Raw genomic sequence first — 15,582 nt, 5'->3', positions numbered from 1 at the left:
TGTGTGCATATTCCTTTCCTCAATTGCGGAAGATATTTGTTATCAAATCTACTCGTATTTGGTACATTATATATCTGTATAGTTCATACCTCATAATTCTGGTCGTTCTATAACTGTTTAATGAAACATTGTGGGTAGAGAGGCAACATATGTTATGGCAGTTATAATGTGTTATTGTTACTAGTGCAGTAAGTTTTCATAATCAATAACCTATGTTATAAATGATAATAATAGGTTTTTAAGAGCGCCAGGAGGCGGGGTGGGGGTAACCCATGTTACCTTGTACCCCATGTGTACTAGGTTGAATGTTCATATATCACGTCCCGAAACATTGTCATTGTTACATCAGTAAGTACATGTCAGTATATGTATATGTGCTCGCGTGTGATTGGTTGAATGGGGGGAGCAGTATGCACGGAATGCAGACCAAAGTTCCTGTCACGTCCCCACCCAACTCTCCAGCCATTCCTCTACATGACTCACATGAGTCAACACCTATCTGTAGCAGCCCTGGCAAGTCTGTCTGTAATGTTTACGTTGTCATTATCCATTTATTTCTTATATACTCGCGTCTTTGTATTTGTTTTTGACGGTTACAGGCTATTCCTACAGAAATCAATTATCTGATTTATTAGTATTTAAACGACGAGAGGTCTACACGTGGATGACTTTCTTATAACAGCTTTATTTTCATTTGAAAGTTTTATTCAGTTGATACATTGTGCAAGTGATATGTGCATGGAAAGTCATGAATAAATATGCATTTATATACTACAAGGCTTTAAGTTAAGCAAGAGTAAGAACAACCATTTTTACAGACTCTGGTACGTCTTGGCCAGGGGACAGAACCCAAAGCCTTCCTCACAGGGGCTAACGCTCAGGTAAAGGCCAAAAGTGAGGCATTGCCAAGGGAGACATTAGGAAGAAGAAAGTTATTTAGAAAGAAGAGAAAAGATAAGGTCCCAAATTTAGTCGCCTCTTAAGATTGGGGCAGCAGGTACCATTTTTACTCCCTACCTGCAGGGACTTCTGTTAGGAAAGTATCCTAAAAATACGTACTTCTTGCACTTCACCATTCCAAGGTGTCTTTGTACATCTAATCTGGTTACTCGAGGTGAAATAGTACAAAAGATATGTCCCGGACAAACCTTTCCAAAAGTTAATGACAAAGATCAAAGCATAGGTCACAGTGACCTAATTTTTGCACTCCGTCATCCAAATATGTCCTTGTACATCAAATCTGGTTACTCCATGTGAAATAGTACAGAAGTTATGCTCCGGACAAAGTCTTTCAAAAGTTAAGGTCAAAGGTCAAGCCATAGGTCAATGACCTAATTCTTGCACTCTGCACTCTATCATCCCATGATGTCTTTGTACACCAAATTTGGTTACTTCATATGAAACATTACAGAAGATATGCTCCGGACAAACTTTTAAACCTTAAAAATAGTCAATTCCATATATGAACCACAAACTTTAATCTGTATACAAGTCTTAATTTATTCAATACATAAGATTCAACTATGGACACAAGATAGTTTTTTTTAAAGCTGAAACAGTTTTATCTGTTGTCGGTAAAAATCATAATCGATATATCCATATTATTTTTCTATTTAAATTTTAATATATCAAGATCTCAGTGACCAACTTTTGTCACAACATTACTCATGAAAGGATTTTGTTCGGTATTTAACCTTTTTATGTACTTTCTACGGTTTCACAACCATTTTTAAGTAACAATCGCGTTGTGTTTGCACTCCGTAACGTACACTTAACGTATTATTGTTCCTAGCAACAATGCCTAACTAAGCCACTTATTTACTTTCACGTGTTACAAAATTGCAATAACAACTGAACAAACAATGTTCTTAAGTGAACACTTTGTCAGGTTTGAAATTTGATAATACCTGTCAAAGTATATTGCACTCTTGTGATTTACTTATCGATCTATTCAGTTGTATATAGTTTATCACACTTTGAGTACCCTCTCTGAGTGCACTTTGAGTGCACCACATAAACGTATCACAAATATTTCGAGTGCAAAAAAATATTTCTCTTACGTCATCGTTTATCATCATTTTTATGTCTCTGTTACACAATAAAAAATGCCTTTTGTGCAAGGTAATGTTTGAGTCTTTCTGAGTCTTACTGTGCTGCGTACACTAAGTTTAAACATAATTTATTGCCAAAAAAATGCAAAAGGATTGGGCAATTCTTTCGCCCTACCTGCAGGGACTTAAAAAGGTGTAGAAGCTTATATAAACTGTTTAGGTGTAAAGGTAGTGTGGGGTAATAATTGGTATATATGGTAAAGGAGTGTGTGTATAGGTCATTTAGGAGGATATAGGTGGTTGGGAGGGTAAAGGTGATTTAGGAGGTTATAGGTGGTTGGGAGGGTATATGTGAATTAGGAGGATATAGGTGGTTGGGAGGGTAAAGGTGATTTAGGAGGTTATAGGTGGTTGGGAGAGTATATGTGAATTAGGAGGAGATAGGTGGTTGGGAGGGTATAGGTAATTTAGGAGGATATAGGTTGTTGGGAGGGTATAGGTGATTTAGGAGGATATATGTGGTTGGAAGGGTATAGGTGATTTAGGATATACGTAGTATATTAAGGGTACTGGTGTTTTAGAAAGGTATATATTGTTCAGGGGGGATATGATTTGGAAGGGTTTAGGTGGTTATGAGGGTAATGATGTTTCAAGAGTTGATAGCTGGTTTATGATGGTATATGTGTTTCAACAAGGTTTAGATGCTCATGAGAGTATAAGTAGTGTAGCAAGGTGTTGATTGTTTATGAGTGTATAGGTGGTTTCAATGGTTAAGGCGGGTAAAGGTAGTATAAGAGGATCAAGATTTTGTAGGGAAGTATTGATTGCTTAGGAGTAGTTAGGTGGTTTCAGGGGTTAAAATAGTTCATGGAGGTCCAGGTGGTACACAGTGCCGGTATTATGGGAGAAGTAAGTTGGGCTATCAACATTCCTCCAAGTTGTTCCGCTATTTTGCTTATCCAAACAGCCACCTTCGAGATCTCGCGATCGGTTGCCTTTTCGATGGTATTATAGAGCAACCAACCTCTTCCCTCTTCACATCTGATGAATTATCTAGGTAGTTTTATACCTTTTACGCAGTTACTAATCTACGTAGAAGTTATTGGCATTTGTTAAACTTTCATTCCCTGAGAAAGTGCCCGTTCCTAGTAGCCCGAGATTAACAGTCCAATGAAACCATACGAAATCCTCCTATAGCAGATTCTTCTTCAATTTCCCCCCAATTGTTATCTTTTTATGAGCATTTACTTTCTATTGCACACATTCAACTTAACGAGTTTGAAGATAGTCTCTAAATTTACCCTATCTAATCAGAAAATAAAATTGGCGGTTTCGGTTATACTTTCCCGATTTCGGCGTACATGTTTGATGAAGATGTTACAAGCCTTATGGATATTCATGTCTAATGGAGATGTAAACAGTCTTATGGATATTCATGTCTGATGAAGATGTGTTCAGCCTTATGGATATTCATGTCTGATGAAGATGTGTACAGCCTTATGGATAAACACGAGTATCTTCCAGGCTGTACACATTGTCATCTTTATCAAACATGAATATTCATAAGGCTTTACAAATAGTCGGCAAACATAATATCTGTTTGAGAGATGTGACCATCATCTAAGTTGCATATACTTGTGGAATATAACCAACATCGCACATACCCTAGATACCCGGATGTGATGAAGCTGATATATGCCATTAGGCTACTCATGTGGGCTCATTACCAAGAGAGAGAGAGTTTTCCATATATAACATGAACGTTGATATGGGATATCCCACTGCAACCTCTCGCCGCCAACACACACCGACAAGTACATGTAACTGTATTGTTGTATATGATGCTTAGCTAATTATTTTAAATTAATTTTGAATCAAACTGTAAAAGACACTCAGTAACACGTGATTCTTTGTACTATTTTAAAGTTAACTATAACTCGAGTTATAGTGCGTAAGTATGATCAGCAATCGTCACGTGATGGGGAACTAACTACATACATTTGTAATCACACCTTTTTGGCATACATACATGTATAATATGTAATTCGTTTCGGTTTCGGTTCTTAAGGATGTACTCTTCTGAGGTTTCAGTCACGTTCAAGTCTCGTTTTGATCTGGTGTAATGGGTTTTTGTAATATTTAACAAATTATGATAGGTATAATAGCAAACACACATCTGAAAAACATGTAAAAAAAACTAGATGTCTGTTGTGCGTAGAACATTTTTTACAAGAATTTTTAAAAAATGACCAATTTGGCGGCCATTTTGAAAAAGTGTTTTTATGTGAATTTCTTGCGCTTCACAAAGGGCCAAAATTCTCCTTTTTTGACACTAGATTGATCACTTAAATTGTCATTGTGTCACCATTTTTAATTGTAGCAGGTTCAATTTTGCTGTACAACTTTATAATGTTCAATATGATTAAAATAATATGCAAAAAAGTGGAAAGTTATGTATTATTGATTTTTTTTTTACATATTAGGGTAACTGAAGCACTTTTGAGTTTTGACCCCGAAAAAGGGGAAAAATAACACAAATGATAATGGGACAAAAAAAGAAGCACACCGACCCCCCATTTTTGTGACTGTTTTAGAAAGAGAAACACATTTTCTTTTGATTCATTGAATATTGAAAAAAGTTTATTACAGGATTTTTTTATATCAAGCGTTTAATCGGCAAAAAATGGTGAAAAAGTGCATTGTTTCATTAAAAAATAAAGGGTAGGGGTAACTAAAATCGCATTTTTGAGTAAAATGAATAAGTTTAAGACATTTTACTTCCATAGTTTCAATGAAAATATTATTTTTATCAATTCTACAAACATTCATACATATCTGATAACACACTTGGAAGAAATTGTATGAATTTGTTCTGCAAATGGTCAAAACCCGAAAATTCACCTAAATTCTCATATTGTGTTAAATTGGTATCTTTGACCGATCATAGCACAAAAACGAACACACCGACATATCTTCTTTTTTTTGCATTTTCTACTATGCCATTATCTCCTTTTTCCAAAAATCAATATAAGAAAAAAAGTCTAATACAGGAAATTTTTGACTTCTCAGAGGTGTACGTCCTTAATGAAGATGTGTACAGTCTTATGAATATTCATGTCTGATGAAGATGTGTACAGCCTTATGAATAAACGCGAGTATCGTCCAGGCTGTACACATTCATAAGGCTGTACAAATCGTCATCAAACATGAATATCCATACGGCTGTACACATCTGTTTGAAAGATGTGACCATCCTTTAAGTTGCATATACTTGTGGAATATAACCAACATCGCAGATACCCTAGATACGGTATGTGATGAAGCTGATATAAGCCATTAGGCTACTCATGTGGGATCATTACCAAGAGAGACAGTTGTCCAGATATAACATGAACCCCTCGCCGTCAACACACACCAACAATAAAATGTATTGTTGTCTATGATGCGTAGCTATTTTAAATTAATTTTGAATCAAACTAGTCAAGACACCCAGTAACACGTGATTATTTATACCATTTGAAAATTAGCTATAACTCGAGTTATACGTGTATAAGCATGATCAGCAATCGTCACATGATGGGGAACTAACTATATACATTTATAATCGCACCTTTTTGGCATACATGCATGCATAATGTGTAATTCGTTTCGGTTTCGGTTATTAAGCTATCATTAGCCCCGATTTTTGTGTGTACTTTGAAATAAAATATTCTTAAGATATATTGTGAAAAATGAAAGTTGTTCGGCTAATATTAATAATACAACAAGAATATATGTATGTATGTTCGTTATGCATAGTTGACCAAATATTGTTGATGTTTTGCTACTTTTGTTCATTTGTTTAAAGGAAACCAAGCAGAAATTACATGTCAACCTTGAAGATATATGTTGATATATTTAAAACGAGATTGTGCTGTATATAAATATATTGAAAATGGCACATAACTCTACGTCATTGATGGCTGTTGATTAAAGTATTTAGCAGTCTACAGTAATATTGAATGCTGTGTTACCGGCCTTTTGCGTAATGCTACTAGCAGTGTTCTAAGTAGTATGCTTGGGTTTGATTTTATAGGAATTATCGTTCTAATAACATCTTACTAGTAAAAGCAATACCTAATTAAAATCAATGTCAATCGGGAAAAACCAAACGCATGAAATTAGGAATCTTTACCAGTAGTTGTCTGTCGTATATGAATTCTGACACATGTGAATCATGTAGCGCGAATCTGCTCTAGGTATGAAAACGCTTAAGTTTGACATAGCAAGGTCAACGCACTTTACTGTAACAAATATATAAGACAGGATAAACAATAACCTCTACAAAAATGGAGATGAAATCAGATATACTTTTGGGATAGGTATGTTCTGCTCCTCGTACGGTTTCTGTTATGAGAATAACAAGAATAAGAAATTCGGAGTATAGGTCGTTTTGGGCTTACTAGGCTATGATCGATGGAAAACATATCATCCACATTCTAAGTGACCGATTTATTGTATATTTATTGTTCAAGTGATGCATGGCTGAACTGAGACAGTTCCGGTGTTATGACTGCGTAGTACAATTCAAAGCATCAACGGAAGTTCTAGAGCATGCAACCACCCATCACCCGGACATTGCTGATCAATACAGATCTATGGTATTGGACGAAACAACAGTGAAGCTGCAGTACCAATCAAAACTTCTTCCCGGTGGAAATACTTGGCATTTGATCCAGATAGTAAGTTATGCCGTGGTGTTCATTTGAAACAAGATCACATGGTGGAGCATTATTCTGTCGGCAACACGGAGTTTGGAACTTCAAACATTGTTTGTATATCACTCTTTACTTCACAATGTATTTATATTGTAACACAGGTGAGAGACGTATACGCTCTGTGTATATAATTCTGCAATTCTCATGGTTATGTAACTGGAAGTGTCAATTTATGATGAAGTTATCACCGCTGAATGCATTACTCAAAACCGCACATTGTATTACGAATTCAAATATTTTAACCGCAAGATACATTACCGAAAATTGACACCACACAAGTTATCAAACAAGCCTTTAACCTATTTACATGTTGTTGACAATTTAAAAACAAATAACTGAATGTTGTAATAAGCTTACATGTACATCATGTGACAACTAGACGAGAAAACTGGCGAAATCATGACAAAATACACGAACCTGAACCAAAGTGTAAACAACGTCACGTGTTTGTAAAAACTGTATGGATGGACTTTAGTTTATGCAAACGTATTGAGAAATATTTCAAGGAAGAAACCAAAGCAAGATCAATATATGTAAGAAGAAATCAAACGACTATACATTACATATCAATCGTCTCGCTCGACAACTTTTAAATCGCAAGATATATTACCATTCCGAAAGTTTATTACTCGTATGACCAGCGTGTCTTCGGACTGTGTAAACTGTATTCAAGACAAAAGAAAAGAGACAAAAAAATGTTGAAAGTTTGTCCTGCCTTTAATTTCTGTTTGATTTTAATAGAATTGAATATAAATAACCAGGTGAAACAGAGATTTGGGAGAAAAGCTATGTTAAGTGAAAGTCTATCACGTCATATTCCTGGTGGTGGTAGTTTTGAGCACATTGTGTTTACGTTCTGATTTTAAGACAACATCCGTGATAGAAATATATCCAAAGTTTATAATTGTCATATTAAAGTGTAATGTAGCCGAGTCCAGAAGTGTGCTGACCTTGAACTCTATGCCGTGACCTTGACGCCTATAAATTGAACTGGAACCCCTGCTCGGCCAAGTCCTGAGTGTAGCCTTGCTTTAGGTTTTTGTAGGTTGCGTAATCCATCTTTATATCAAGCCTGTCACACATGTTCTTTATTTTACGGTACACTGAAAAACAGAAATACACGGGTACATAGTAATACAGAAATACAATGTAAAATACACGGGTACATAGTAATACAGAAATACGATGTAAAATACACGGATACATAGTAATACAGAAATACGATGTAAAATACACGGGTACATAGTAATACAGAAATACAATGAATAATACACGGGTACATAGTAATACAGAAATGCAATGTAAAAAACACTGGTACATAGTAATACAGAAATACTATGATAAAATACACGGGTACATAGTAATACAGAAATACAATGTAAAATACACGGGTACATAGTAATACAGAAATACGATGATAAAATACACGGGTACGTAGTAATGCAGAAATACAATGATAAAATACACGGGTACATAGTTATACAGAAATACGATGATAAAATACACGGGAACATAGTTATACAGAAATACGATGATAAAATACACGGGTACATAGAAATACAGAAATACAATGTAAAATACACGGGTACATAGAAATACAGAAATACAATGTAAAATACACGGGTACATAGTAATGCAGAAATACAATGTAAAATAAACGAGTACATAGTAATACAGAAATACGATGATTAAATACACGGGTACATAGTAATACAGAAATACGATGTAAAATACACGGGTACATAGTAATACAGAAATACAATGTAAAATACACTGGTACATAGTAATACAGAAATACGATGATAAAATACACGGGTACATAGAAATACAGAAATACGATGTAAAATACACGGGTACATAGTAATACAGAAATACGATGTAAAATACACGGGTACATAGTAATACAGAAATACAATCATAAAATACACGGGTATATAGAAATACAATGTAAAATACACGGGTACATAGTAATACAGAAATACAATGTAAAATACACTGGTACATAGTAATACAGAAATACGATGTAAAATACACGGGTACATAGTAATACAGAAATACAATGTAAAACACACGGGTACATAGTAATACAGAAATATAATGTAAAATACATGGGTATTTAGTAATACAAAAACACAATGTAAAATACACGGGTACATAGTAAAACAGAAATACGATGTAAAATACACGGGTACATAGTAATACAAAAATAGAATGTAAAATACACGGGTACATAGTAATACAGAAATACAATGATAAAATACACGAGTACATAGTAAGACAGAAATACGATGATAAAATACACGGGAACATAGTAATACAGAAATACAATGTAAAATACACTGGTACATAGTAATTCAGAAATACATTGTAAAATACACGGGTACATAGTAATACAGAAATACAATGTAAAATACACGGGTACATAGTAATACAGAAATACGATGATAAAATACACGGGTACATAGTAATACAGAAATACAATTTAAAATACACGGGTACATAGTAATACAGAAATACAATGATAAAATACACGGGTACGCAACAATACAGGATACACTGAAACACAGGAATACAATGATTAAATACATAGATACACTGAAACAAAAATACAATGATTAAATACATTGATACACTGAAACAATGAAATACAATGATTAAATACATAGATACACTGAAACAAAGAAATACAATGATTAAATACATAGATACACTGAAACAAAGAAATAAAATGATTAAATACATAGATACACTTAAATACAGAATACAATGATAAAATACACGGGTACATAGAAATACAATGTAAAATACACGGGTACATAGTAATACAGAAATACGAGGTAAAATACACGGGTACATAGTAATTCAGAAATATAATGTAAAATACATTGGTATTGAGTAATACAGAAACACAATGTAAAAGACACGGGTACATAGTAAAACAGAAATACGATGTAAAATACACTGGTACATAGTAATACAAAAATACAATGTAAAATACACGGGTACATAGTAATACAGAAATATAATGTAAAATACATGGGTATTTAGTAATACAGAAACACAATGTAAAATACACGGGTACATAGTAAAACAGAAATACGATGTAAAATACACGGGTACATAGTAATACAGAAATACGATGATAAAATACACGGGTACATAGTAATAAAGAAATACAATGTAAAATACACGGGTACGCAACAATACAGGATACACTGAAACACAGGAATACAATGATAACACACATAGATACACTGAACGACTGAAATACAATGATTAGATACATAGATACACTGAAACAAAGAAATACAATGATTAAATACATAGATACACTGAAACAAAGAAATACAATGATTAAATACATAGATACACTGAAACAAAGAAATAAAATGATTAAATACATAGATACACTTAAACACAGAATACAATGATAAAATACACTGGTACACAGTAATACAGGATACACTGAAACATGGAGATACACTGGTACAGTGTACACAGTTATACAGGTCATTACAGGATGGTACTACATTAAAATAGAAATTACACCGAAACACGGGGATACACTAAAACAAGGGTTTTCACTGAAACACGGAGATACACAAAAACAAAGGGATACACTAAAACACGGGGATACACCGAAACACGGATCTACATCGAAACAAGGTTATGCACTGAAACACGGCGATACACTGAAACCCGAGGATACATTGGTACAGTGTACACAGTCATACAGGTCATTACAGGATGGTCCTACATTAAAATAGAAATTACACCGAAACACGGGGATACAATAAAACACGGAGATACACTGTAACACGGAGATACACTGAAACACGGGAATACACTGTCACACGGAGATACACTGAAACACGGGAATACACAGGGATACATTGATCACTTGAACACAAATAGTTGTATATCTTTATATTTGGCAAGGTAAAATAGTATAGGCGGTTTTAAAGATTAATTAAGCCCCTATATTTGTATATGTATATAACAAGGAACAAGACCACTATGACAAGATGGGTTCAACTTCACATTCGGATGTTCATAAAAACACAGGATGATATAGTGTGCTGTATTTAAAAAAGCAATCACTTGAAACTTCAACTTCTTGTTTAAAATGTCCCATACAGTAAGAAAATATTTTGTTCTACTTGTCTGTTTGAATATTGTTATAATGTACTAGTTGATAAAAAAAAAAAAAAAAAGATTAAGCGGACTATCTGTTAACTCACCCTTAATGTTGCCCCCTGGATTGTCACCTTTAAACCTAACCGGTGAAGATGACCCCGGAGGTTTTACCTAGCTTAAGCTAAATCACGAATGTCCTTCTTAAGTCGAACCCTGTTAACGCTCGTTATAGCAAATATACTAAGTCAAATTTAGTAATTCTGCTTTAAGCGATTTCTTCTCTGGAAATACAAGGTGACATCTGATTGCCCTCTCAAGCTGAACCTATGATTGTCCCCCTTAAGTAGAACCCAATAATATCCCTTACCTCGACCCTTGATTGTGTCCTTTATGTTGACCCTCAATATATCACTGAAGTCGCCTCCTATTGTCCCCTTAAAGTCCAACCCTATTAACTCTCATAAGTCCTGCCCTAGTCACGTCATTCACGTCGACCCCGGGTTGTCTCCCTTCTTTGACGGTGGATTGTCTCCCTTAGATGTAAGTGAATGTACTTACTTGGATCCCTACAGCGAATCCTGTCAAAACAGTTATAGAAACAGTGACAACAGGAGTCGCACGCGAGCTGACAGCACTTCCGGCAGCATACACAACAGAAGCACGTGACCATGATGGCAGTGGATCCCATGTAGATTAAACGGAGGCCAATCTTGTCCCAGTTTTTGGCGTATTTCTTCCATTTCTTGGTTTCCTCGGGCTGTCAAGCAAATTATAGATTTATTTAATCTATCGATAAAAAAGCGACGAAAATATATTTCCATATTTATTTAGCATATACTATGGGTATATATATATTAATATTGGAAAAGATTCATTAAATGTATAAAATATAAAAAAAAAAATACAACAACTTGAAACAAGTTATTTCAAGTTATATTATTTACTAGCTCTTGTTGGCCCAGATGTAAGCGCGCGGGGGGTTTTAATGTGGGAGGAAACCGGAGTACCTGGAGAAACCCTGCATGCATGATCGGGCAGGTGACCCCAACCTTTTCACGTCCGATCGGGGAATCGAATCCCAACCTCCTTGGTGAAAGGCAAGTGCGCTATCTACTGCGCCACCCGACCACTCAACTAAATGTACAATATCTTGATCAGTAAAAACAATTATCACCGATGTCCATATCCTGTTTTCAAAATCGGACGTGAATTATTGAACCCATGTTTCAAAACTGGATGTCAAACGTAGTCATGATTGTTTTAGTACATTGACATAGAATCCGTGGGGAAATGACGTGACTTTTGGTGCGTCACTGTATATTAATGCGACATTTATGATAGAATGGGTATCGCACATAGGTATAGATAACGAATTACAGATCATGTATTGATACTAACTGACTGACTTTGTCGATAGGTCTTAAGTCACGGTCACATCTTACGGTCACGCACGTATATACGTTGACCGTAGTGGGGGATGACCGTAGTTGACTGTAGTAGACCGTAGGTGACCTTTAGTTAAACGTATTAAACGTAGTTCAACGCAGTTTTAAATTCAAGAAACCCATGAGTTTGCCGTGGTTAGCCTACCGTGATCGTAGTTTGAATGTAGTTGACCCTAGTTGACCTTACTGTGATTGACCCTACTTGACCGTTATTGTTTGCCGTAGTTGACTGTAGTAACATGGCACTACGGTAACACTACGGTCAAGTAGGGTCAAATAGGGACAACTTCTAGGGTTAGACTACGTTTGAAGTACGTACGGTTAACTAGGGTCAACCAGGGTGAATTAGGGTTAAGTAATGTTGAAGTTAGGAGTTAGGGTTAGGGAACTACGTCTAACTACGCTTAATACGTTTAACAAAGGTCACCTACGGTCTTCTACAGTCAACTACGGTCATTCCCCACTACGGTCAACTGCATGTGTACGTGACCGTAAGATGTGACCGCGGCTTAAAAGCAAAACGAAATCAGACCAGACATTTACAATTTAACTCTGGCAGCTACTTACGTCATCGTCGTAGTCGAACCGCTCGTCATACTGCATGTCGTAGTTGTCCTCGTAGGCGTAACGCCTCCTACGACCGGTCCCGTGAGACCTGCTCCCGACGTCGTTATCCGTTTGAGTTTCATCGCTAAGCTGCAGGTGCCTACTATTTAAATTTGTTGATGTTTCTCTTGTTTGGTGCGTTTCAGCGTCGTTATTTTGTTCGTGTTCGTCTGGTTTACTGTTGTGTAAACTCTTAGTTATAAAAGTTCTCAAAGCGTTCCTATGGCAACAACTACGCAACGTTCGGCTGTTGATCAGTGTTCTATTTCGGCCATGTTTATGTTTCGGAAACAAAAGTTGTGCTTTTACTGAAAAGTTTGTCCTGTAATTTTCTGTTTGTTTTGTCGCTGATTTGTTTACATGTAATGAAACATATTTGGTATTTTCCCGCGCTTCATTGTCCCCAACAATGACAGTATTCTTAAGTGGCTTTGACGTAGGTTGATCCGTTCTGACGTCATCAGTTTTTGAGACATAGCGAATGACGTTCGTATCTTCGGCTCTGTTGTCTCCTGTGTGAGAATATATATTAAATGTATGTACTAGACTATAACGTATGAGTACAACTTCTTTTCGAAAGAGCTCGAGGAGAAATATTGCAATTAAAGACACTTATCGCGCGATACTTATTTTGCCATTTTTCATGTTAGTAAGAATAAGTTAGATAACTTCTGAAATTATGTTGGATACAGTATCCATTGAGTAACTGAAAATTAGGTTCAGTCCATGATAGCAATACCACACCCTTGTGGAACATTAACTATATCATATCTTTCTCCTATGAAAAGTAGATGTAGATAACTTGAATCTCTCAAAGGAAAATGTATTGTAATCAGTACCAGGCTTTGGCCCCATGAGCGATTCAGTGATTACCTGTAACAGCTGTGACGATGTAAGCTGTCAATACAATCCAAACCAGTGCTTTTAACTCGTACATTCGTTGAGTCAGCGTCGTGTTTAGCGACAACACATGTTGAGCTGTCTTCTTGACGTCACTTCGACGGAAATGACGTCACATTAAACGCCAAATATCGTGAACACGAATGGCGCTATATTACACTGCCGGGGATGCACAGTGTCAGTATTCCACACGTACAACCGCGGGATCGATTTAGGAGTCGACCCGAAACTGCTCTTGTTCGTATTTTGGCTGGGAGCTGACCTAAATACAAATGTATATACGACCGCTGATTGAGGACATCCAAATTAAAGAAAGGGCGTTATGTCCAGTTTTACTGTATACTTGTATGTCCAAGTTTTACTGTATACTCTTATGTCCAAGTTTTACCGTATACTCTTATATTCAAGTTCTTATACAAGAACTGTCAGTTAAGATGACGTCTACTTAAGGGCCCCTGTCCTACTGCACTCAGATATGCTGTAACCCCCTTAATTTCGTTTTGGACACAAGATATTTCCGTTGACCGTGTAGCTAAATCGGTAAGATCGATAGTATAACCACGGAATTAGACCCTGCTATATTAGTCCTTGGTATAACAATCCGATGTATGGGGTTCGAACCACAGTCTAGCCACACTGAATTCTACTATCAGAACACTGTTGTTGATTATACTTTGCTTATTATAAATATTGAATTGATAATGTTTTCATAAAAGTCCCGCGGGGTATTATTTTCGTTTCAGAAATGATTTTTCAAAGCTATAGTTAAACCGGGAAAACAGTTTCGTGCGTAATTAGTTTTTGTGGTACGTGGATCCTTAAATATATATTCCGCTAGAAGGTTGTGTAGTCGCTCCATTATGTATTTTTTTAGTTCAAGTTACATTCATTTTTTTTCAAAACAGCCTCTCCACTATCCGGATCCGTCTACATGTGATCAAAGTTCGTAAGAGGCGACTAAATTTGGGACCTTATCTCTTCTCTCCTTTCTAAATAACTTTCTTCTTCCTAATGTCTCCCTTGACAATGCCTCACTTTTGGCCATTTGTTGAGCGTTCGCCCCTGTGAGGAAGGCTTTGGGTTCTGTCCCCTGGCCGAGACATACCAAAGTCTTTAAAAATGGTAGTTTCTACTCCTGCTTAACGCTCAGCAAATTAGGAGTGGGACGACTGGTTCGCCCGTTGTCAGTATAATGTGACCGGGTGGGGCGTCCTGCTGGGTGTCTTCGGCAGTATGTTTCAGTGAGGTAGCACTATAAAGTCGGCATCAGTTCCGCGCTATCACAAGGAGACAAACACGAACATATCGCAGCCTCCCAAAATACACACACATACACTACACGCATGCATCTTGCACACAGGGGAGGCCGTCCTTAAATGACCTTAGCTGTTAATAGGACGTTAAACAAAATCAAACAAACAAACAAACAAAGTGATCAAAGTCCGCTGCATATTGACGTGGAGTATACAATTGACCTTTGACCACAATGTGATCTTGTCCTTGGGCGTATGGACCCAAAATGGTTTGCTACACACCACCTTGCCATTTTACATACATGTATATCACTTATATTTGTCCAGAATTAAAATTTAGCGTTGATAATCAAATTAACCTCCGACCTCTATGGTCGATCTTGACCTTGGATTATACAGACCCTACTGTGGTACGCGACATACTGTACCGCCT

The 15,582-nt window shown here is 36.2% G+C and overlaps 1 protein-coding gene across 1 annotated transcript; it reads right to left on the bottom strand.

Annotated features, from left to right (window-relative positions):
- Window positions 1-7,512: 7,512 nt before the first annotated feature.
- On the bottom strand, window positions 7,513-13,998 carry LOC110465069. The gene is made up of 4 exons (XM_021520647.1): window positions 13,870-13,998; window positions 12,958-13,508; window positions 11,504-11,702; window positions 7,513-7,911 (listed from the first exon to the last, which is right to left on the bottom strand). The coding sequence occupies exons 1-4, from the start codon at window positions 13,931-13,933 to the stop codon at window positions 7,787-7,789; spliced, it is 939 nt and encodes a 312-aa protein (XP_021376322.1). The 5' UTR covers window positions 13,934-13,998; the 3' UTR covers window positions 7,513-7,786.
- Window positions 13,999-15,582: the final 1,584 nt, after the last annotated feature.

This window comes from Mizuhopecten yessoensis, unplaced genomic scaffold (assembly GCF_002113885.1).
Source record: "Mizuhopecten yessoensis strain PY_sf001 unplaced genomic scaffold, ASM211388v2 scaffold11049, whole genome shotgun sequence".
In the NCBI taxonomy this organism is placed as follows: Eukaryota; Metazoa; Mollusca; class Bivalvia; order Pectinida; family Pectinidae; genus Mizuhopecten; species Mizuhopecten yessoensis.
The sequence above is the reverse complement of the archived record's forward strand: the minus strand, read 5'-3'. Positions and strand labels throughout refer to the sequence as shown.

What these genes read in the sequence shown, in the direction of transcription:
- LOC110465069 (XM_021520647.1), bottom strand. Translation starts at nt 13,933, where the DNA reads ATGTACGAGTTAAAAGCACTGGTTTGGATTGTATTGACAGCTTACATC. An exon ending in CATCGTCACAGCTGTTACAG is followed by an intron (nt 13,509 to 13,869) that starts GTAATCACTGAA and finishes ATTCTCACACAG; the next exon opens with GAGACAACAGAGCCGAAGAT. An exon ending in GATTCGCTGTAGGGATCCAA is followed by an intron (nt 7,912 to 11,503) that starts GTAAGTACATTC and finishes TCTGTTTTTCAG; the next exon opens with TGTACCGTAAAATAAAGAAC.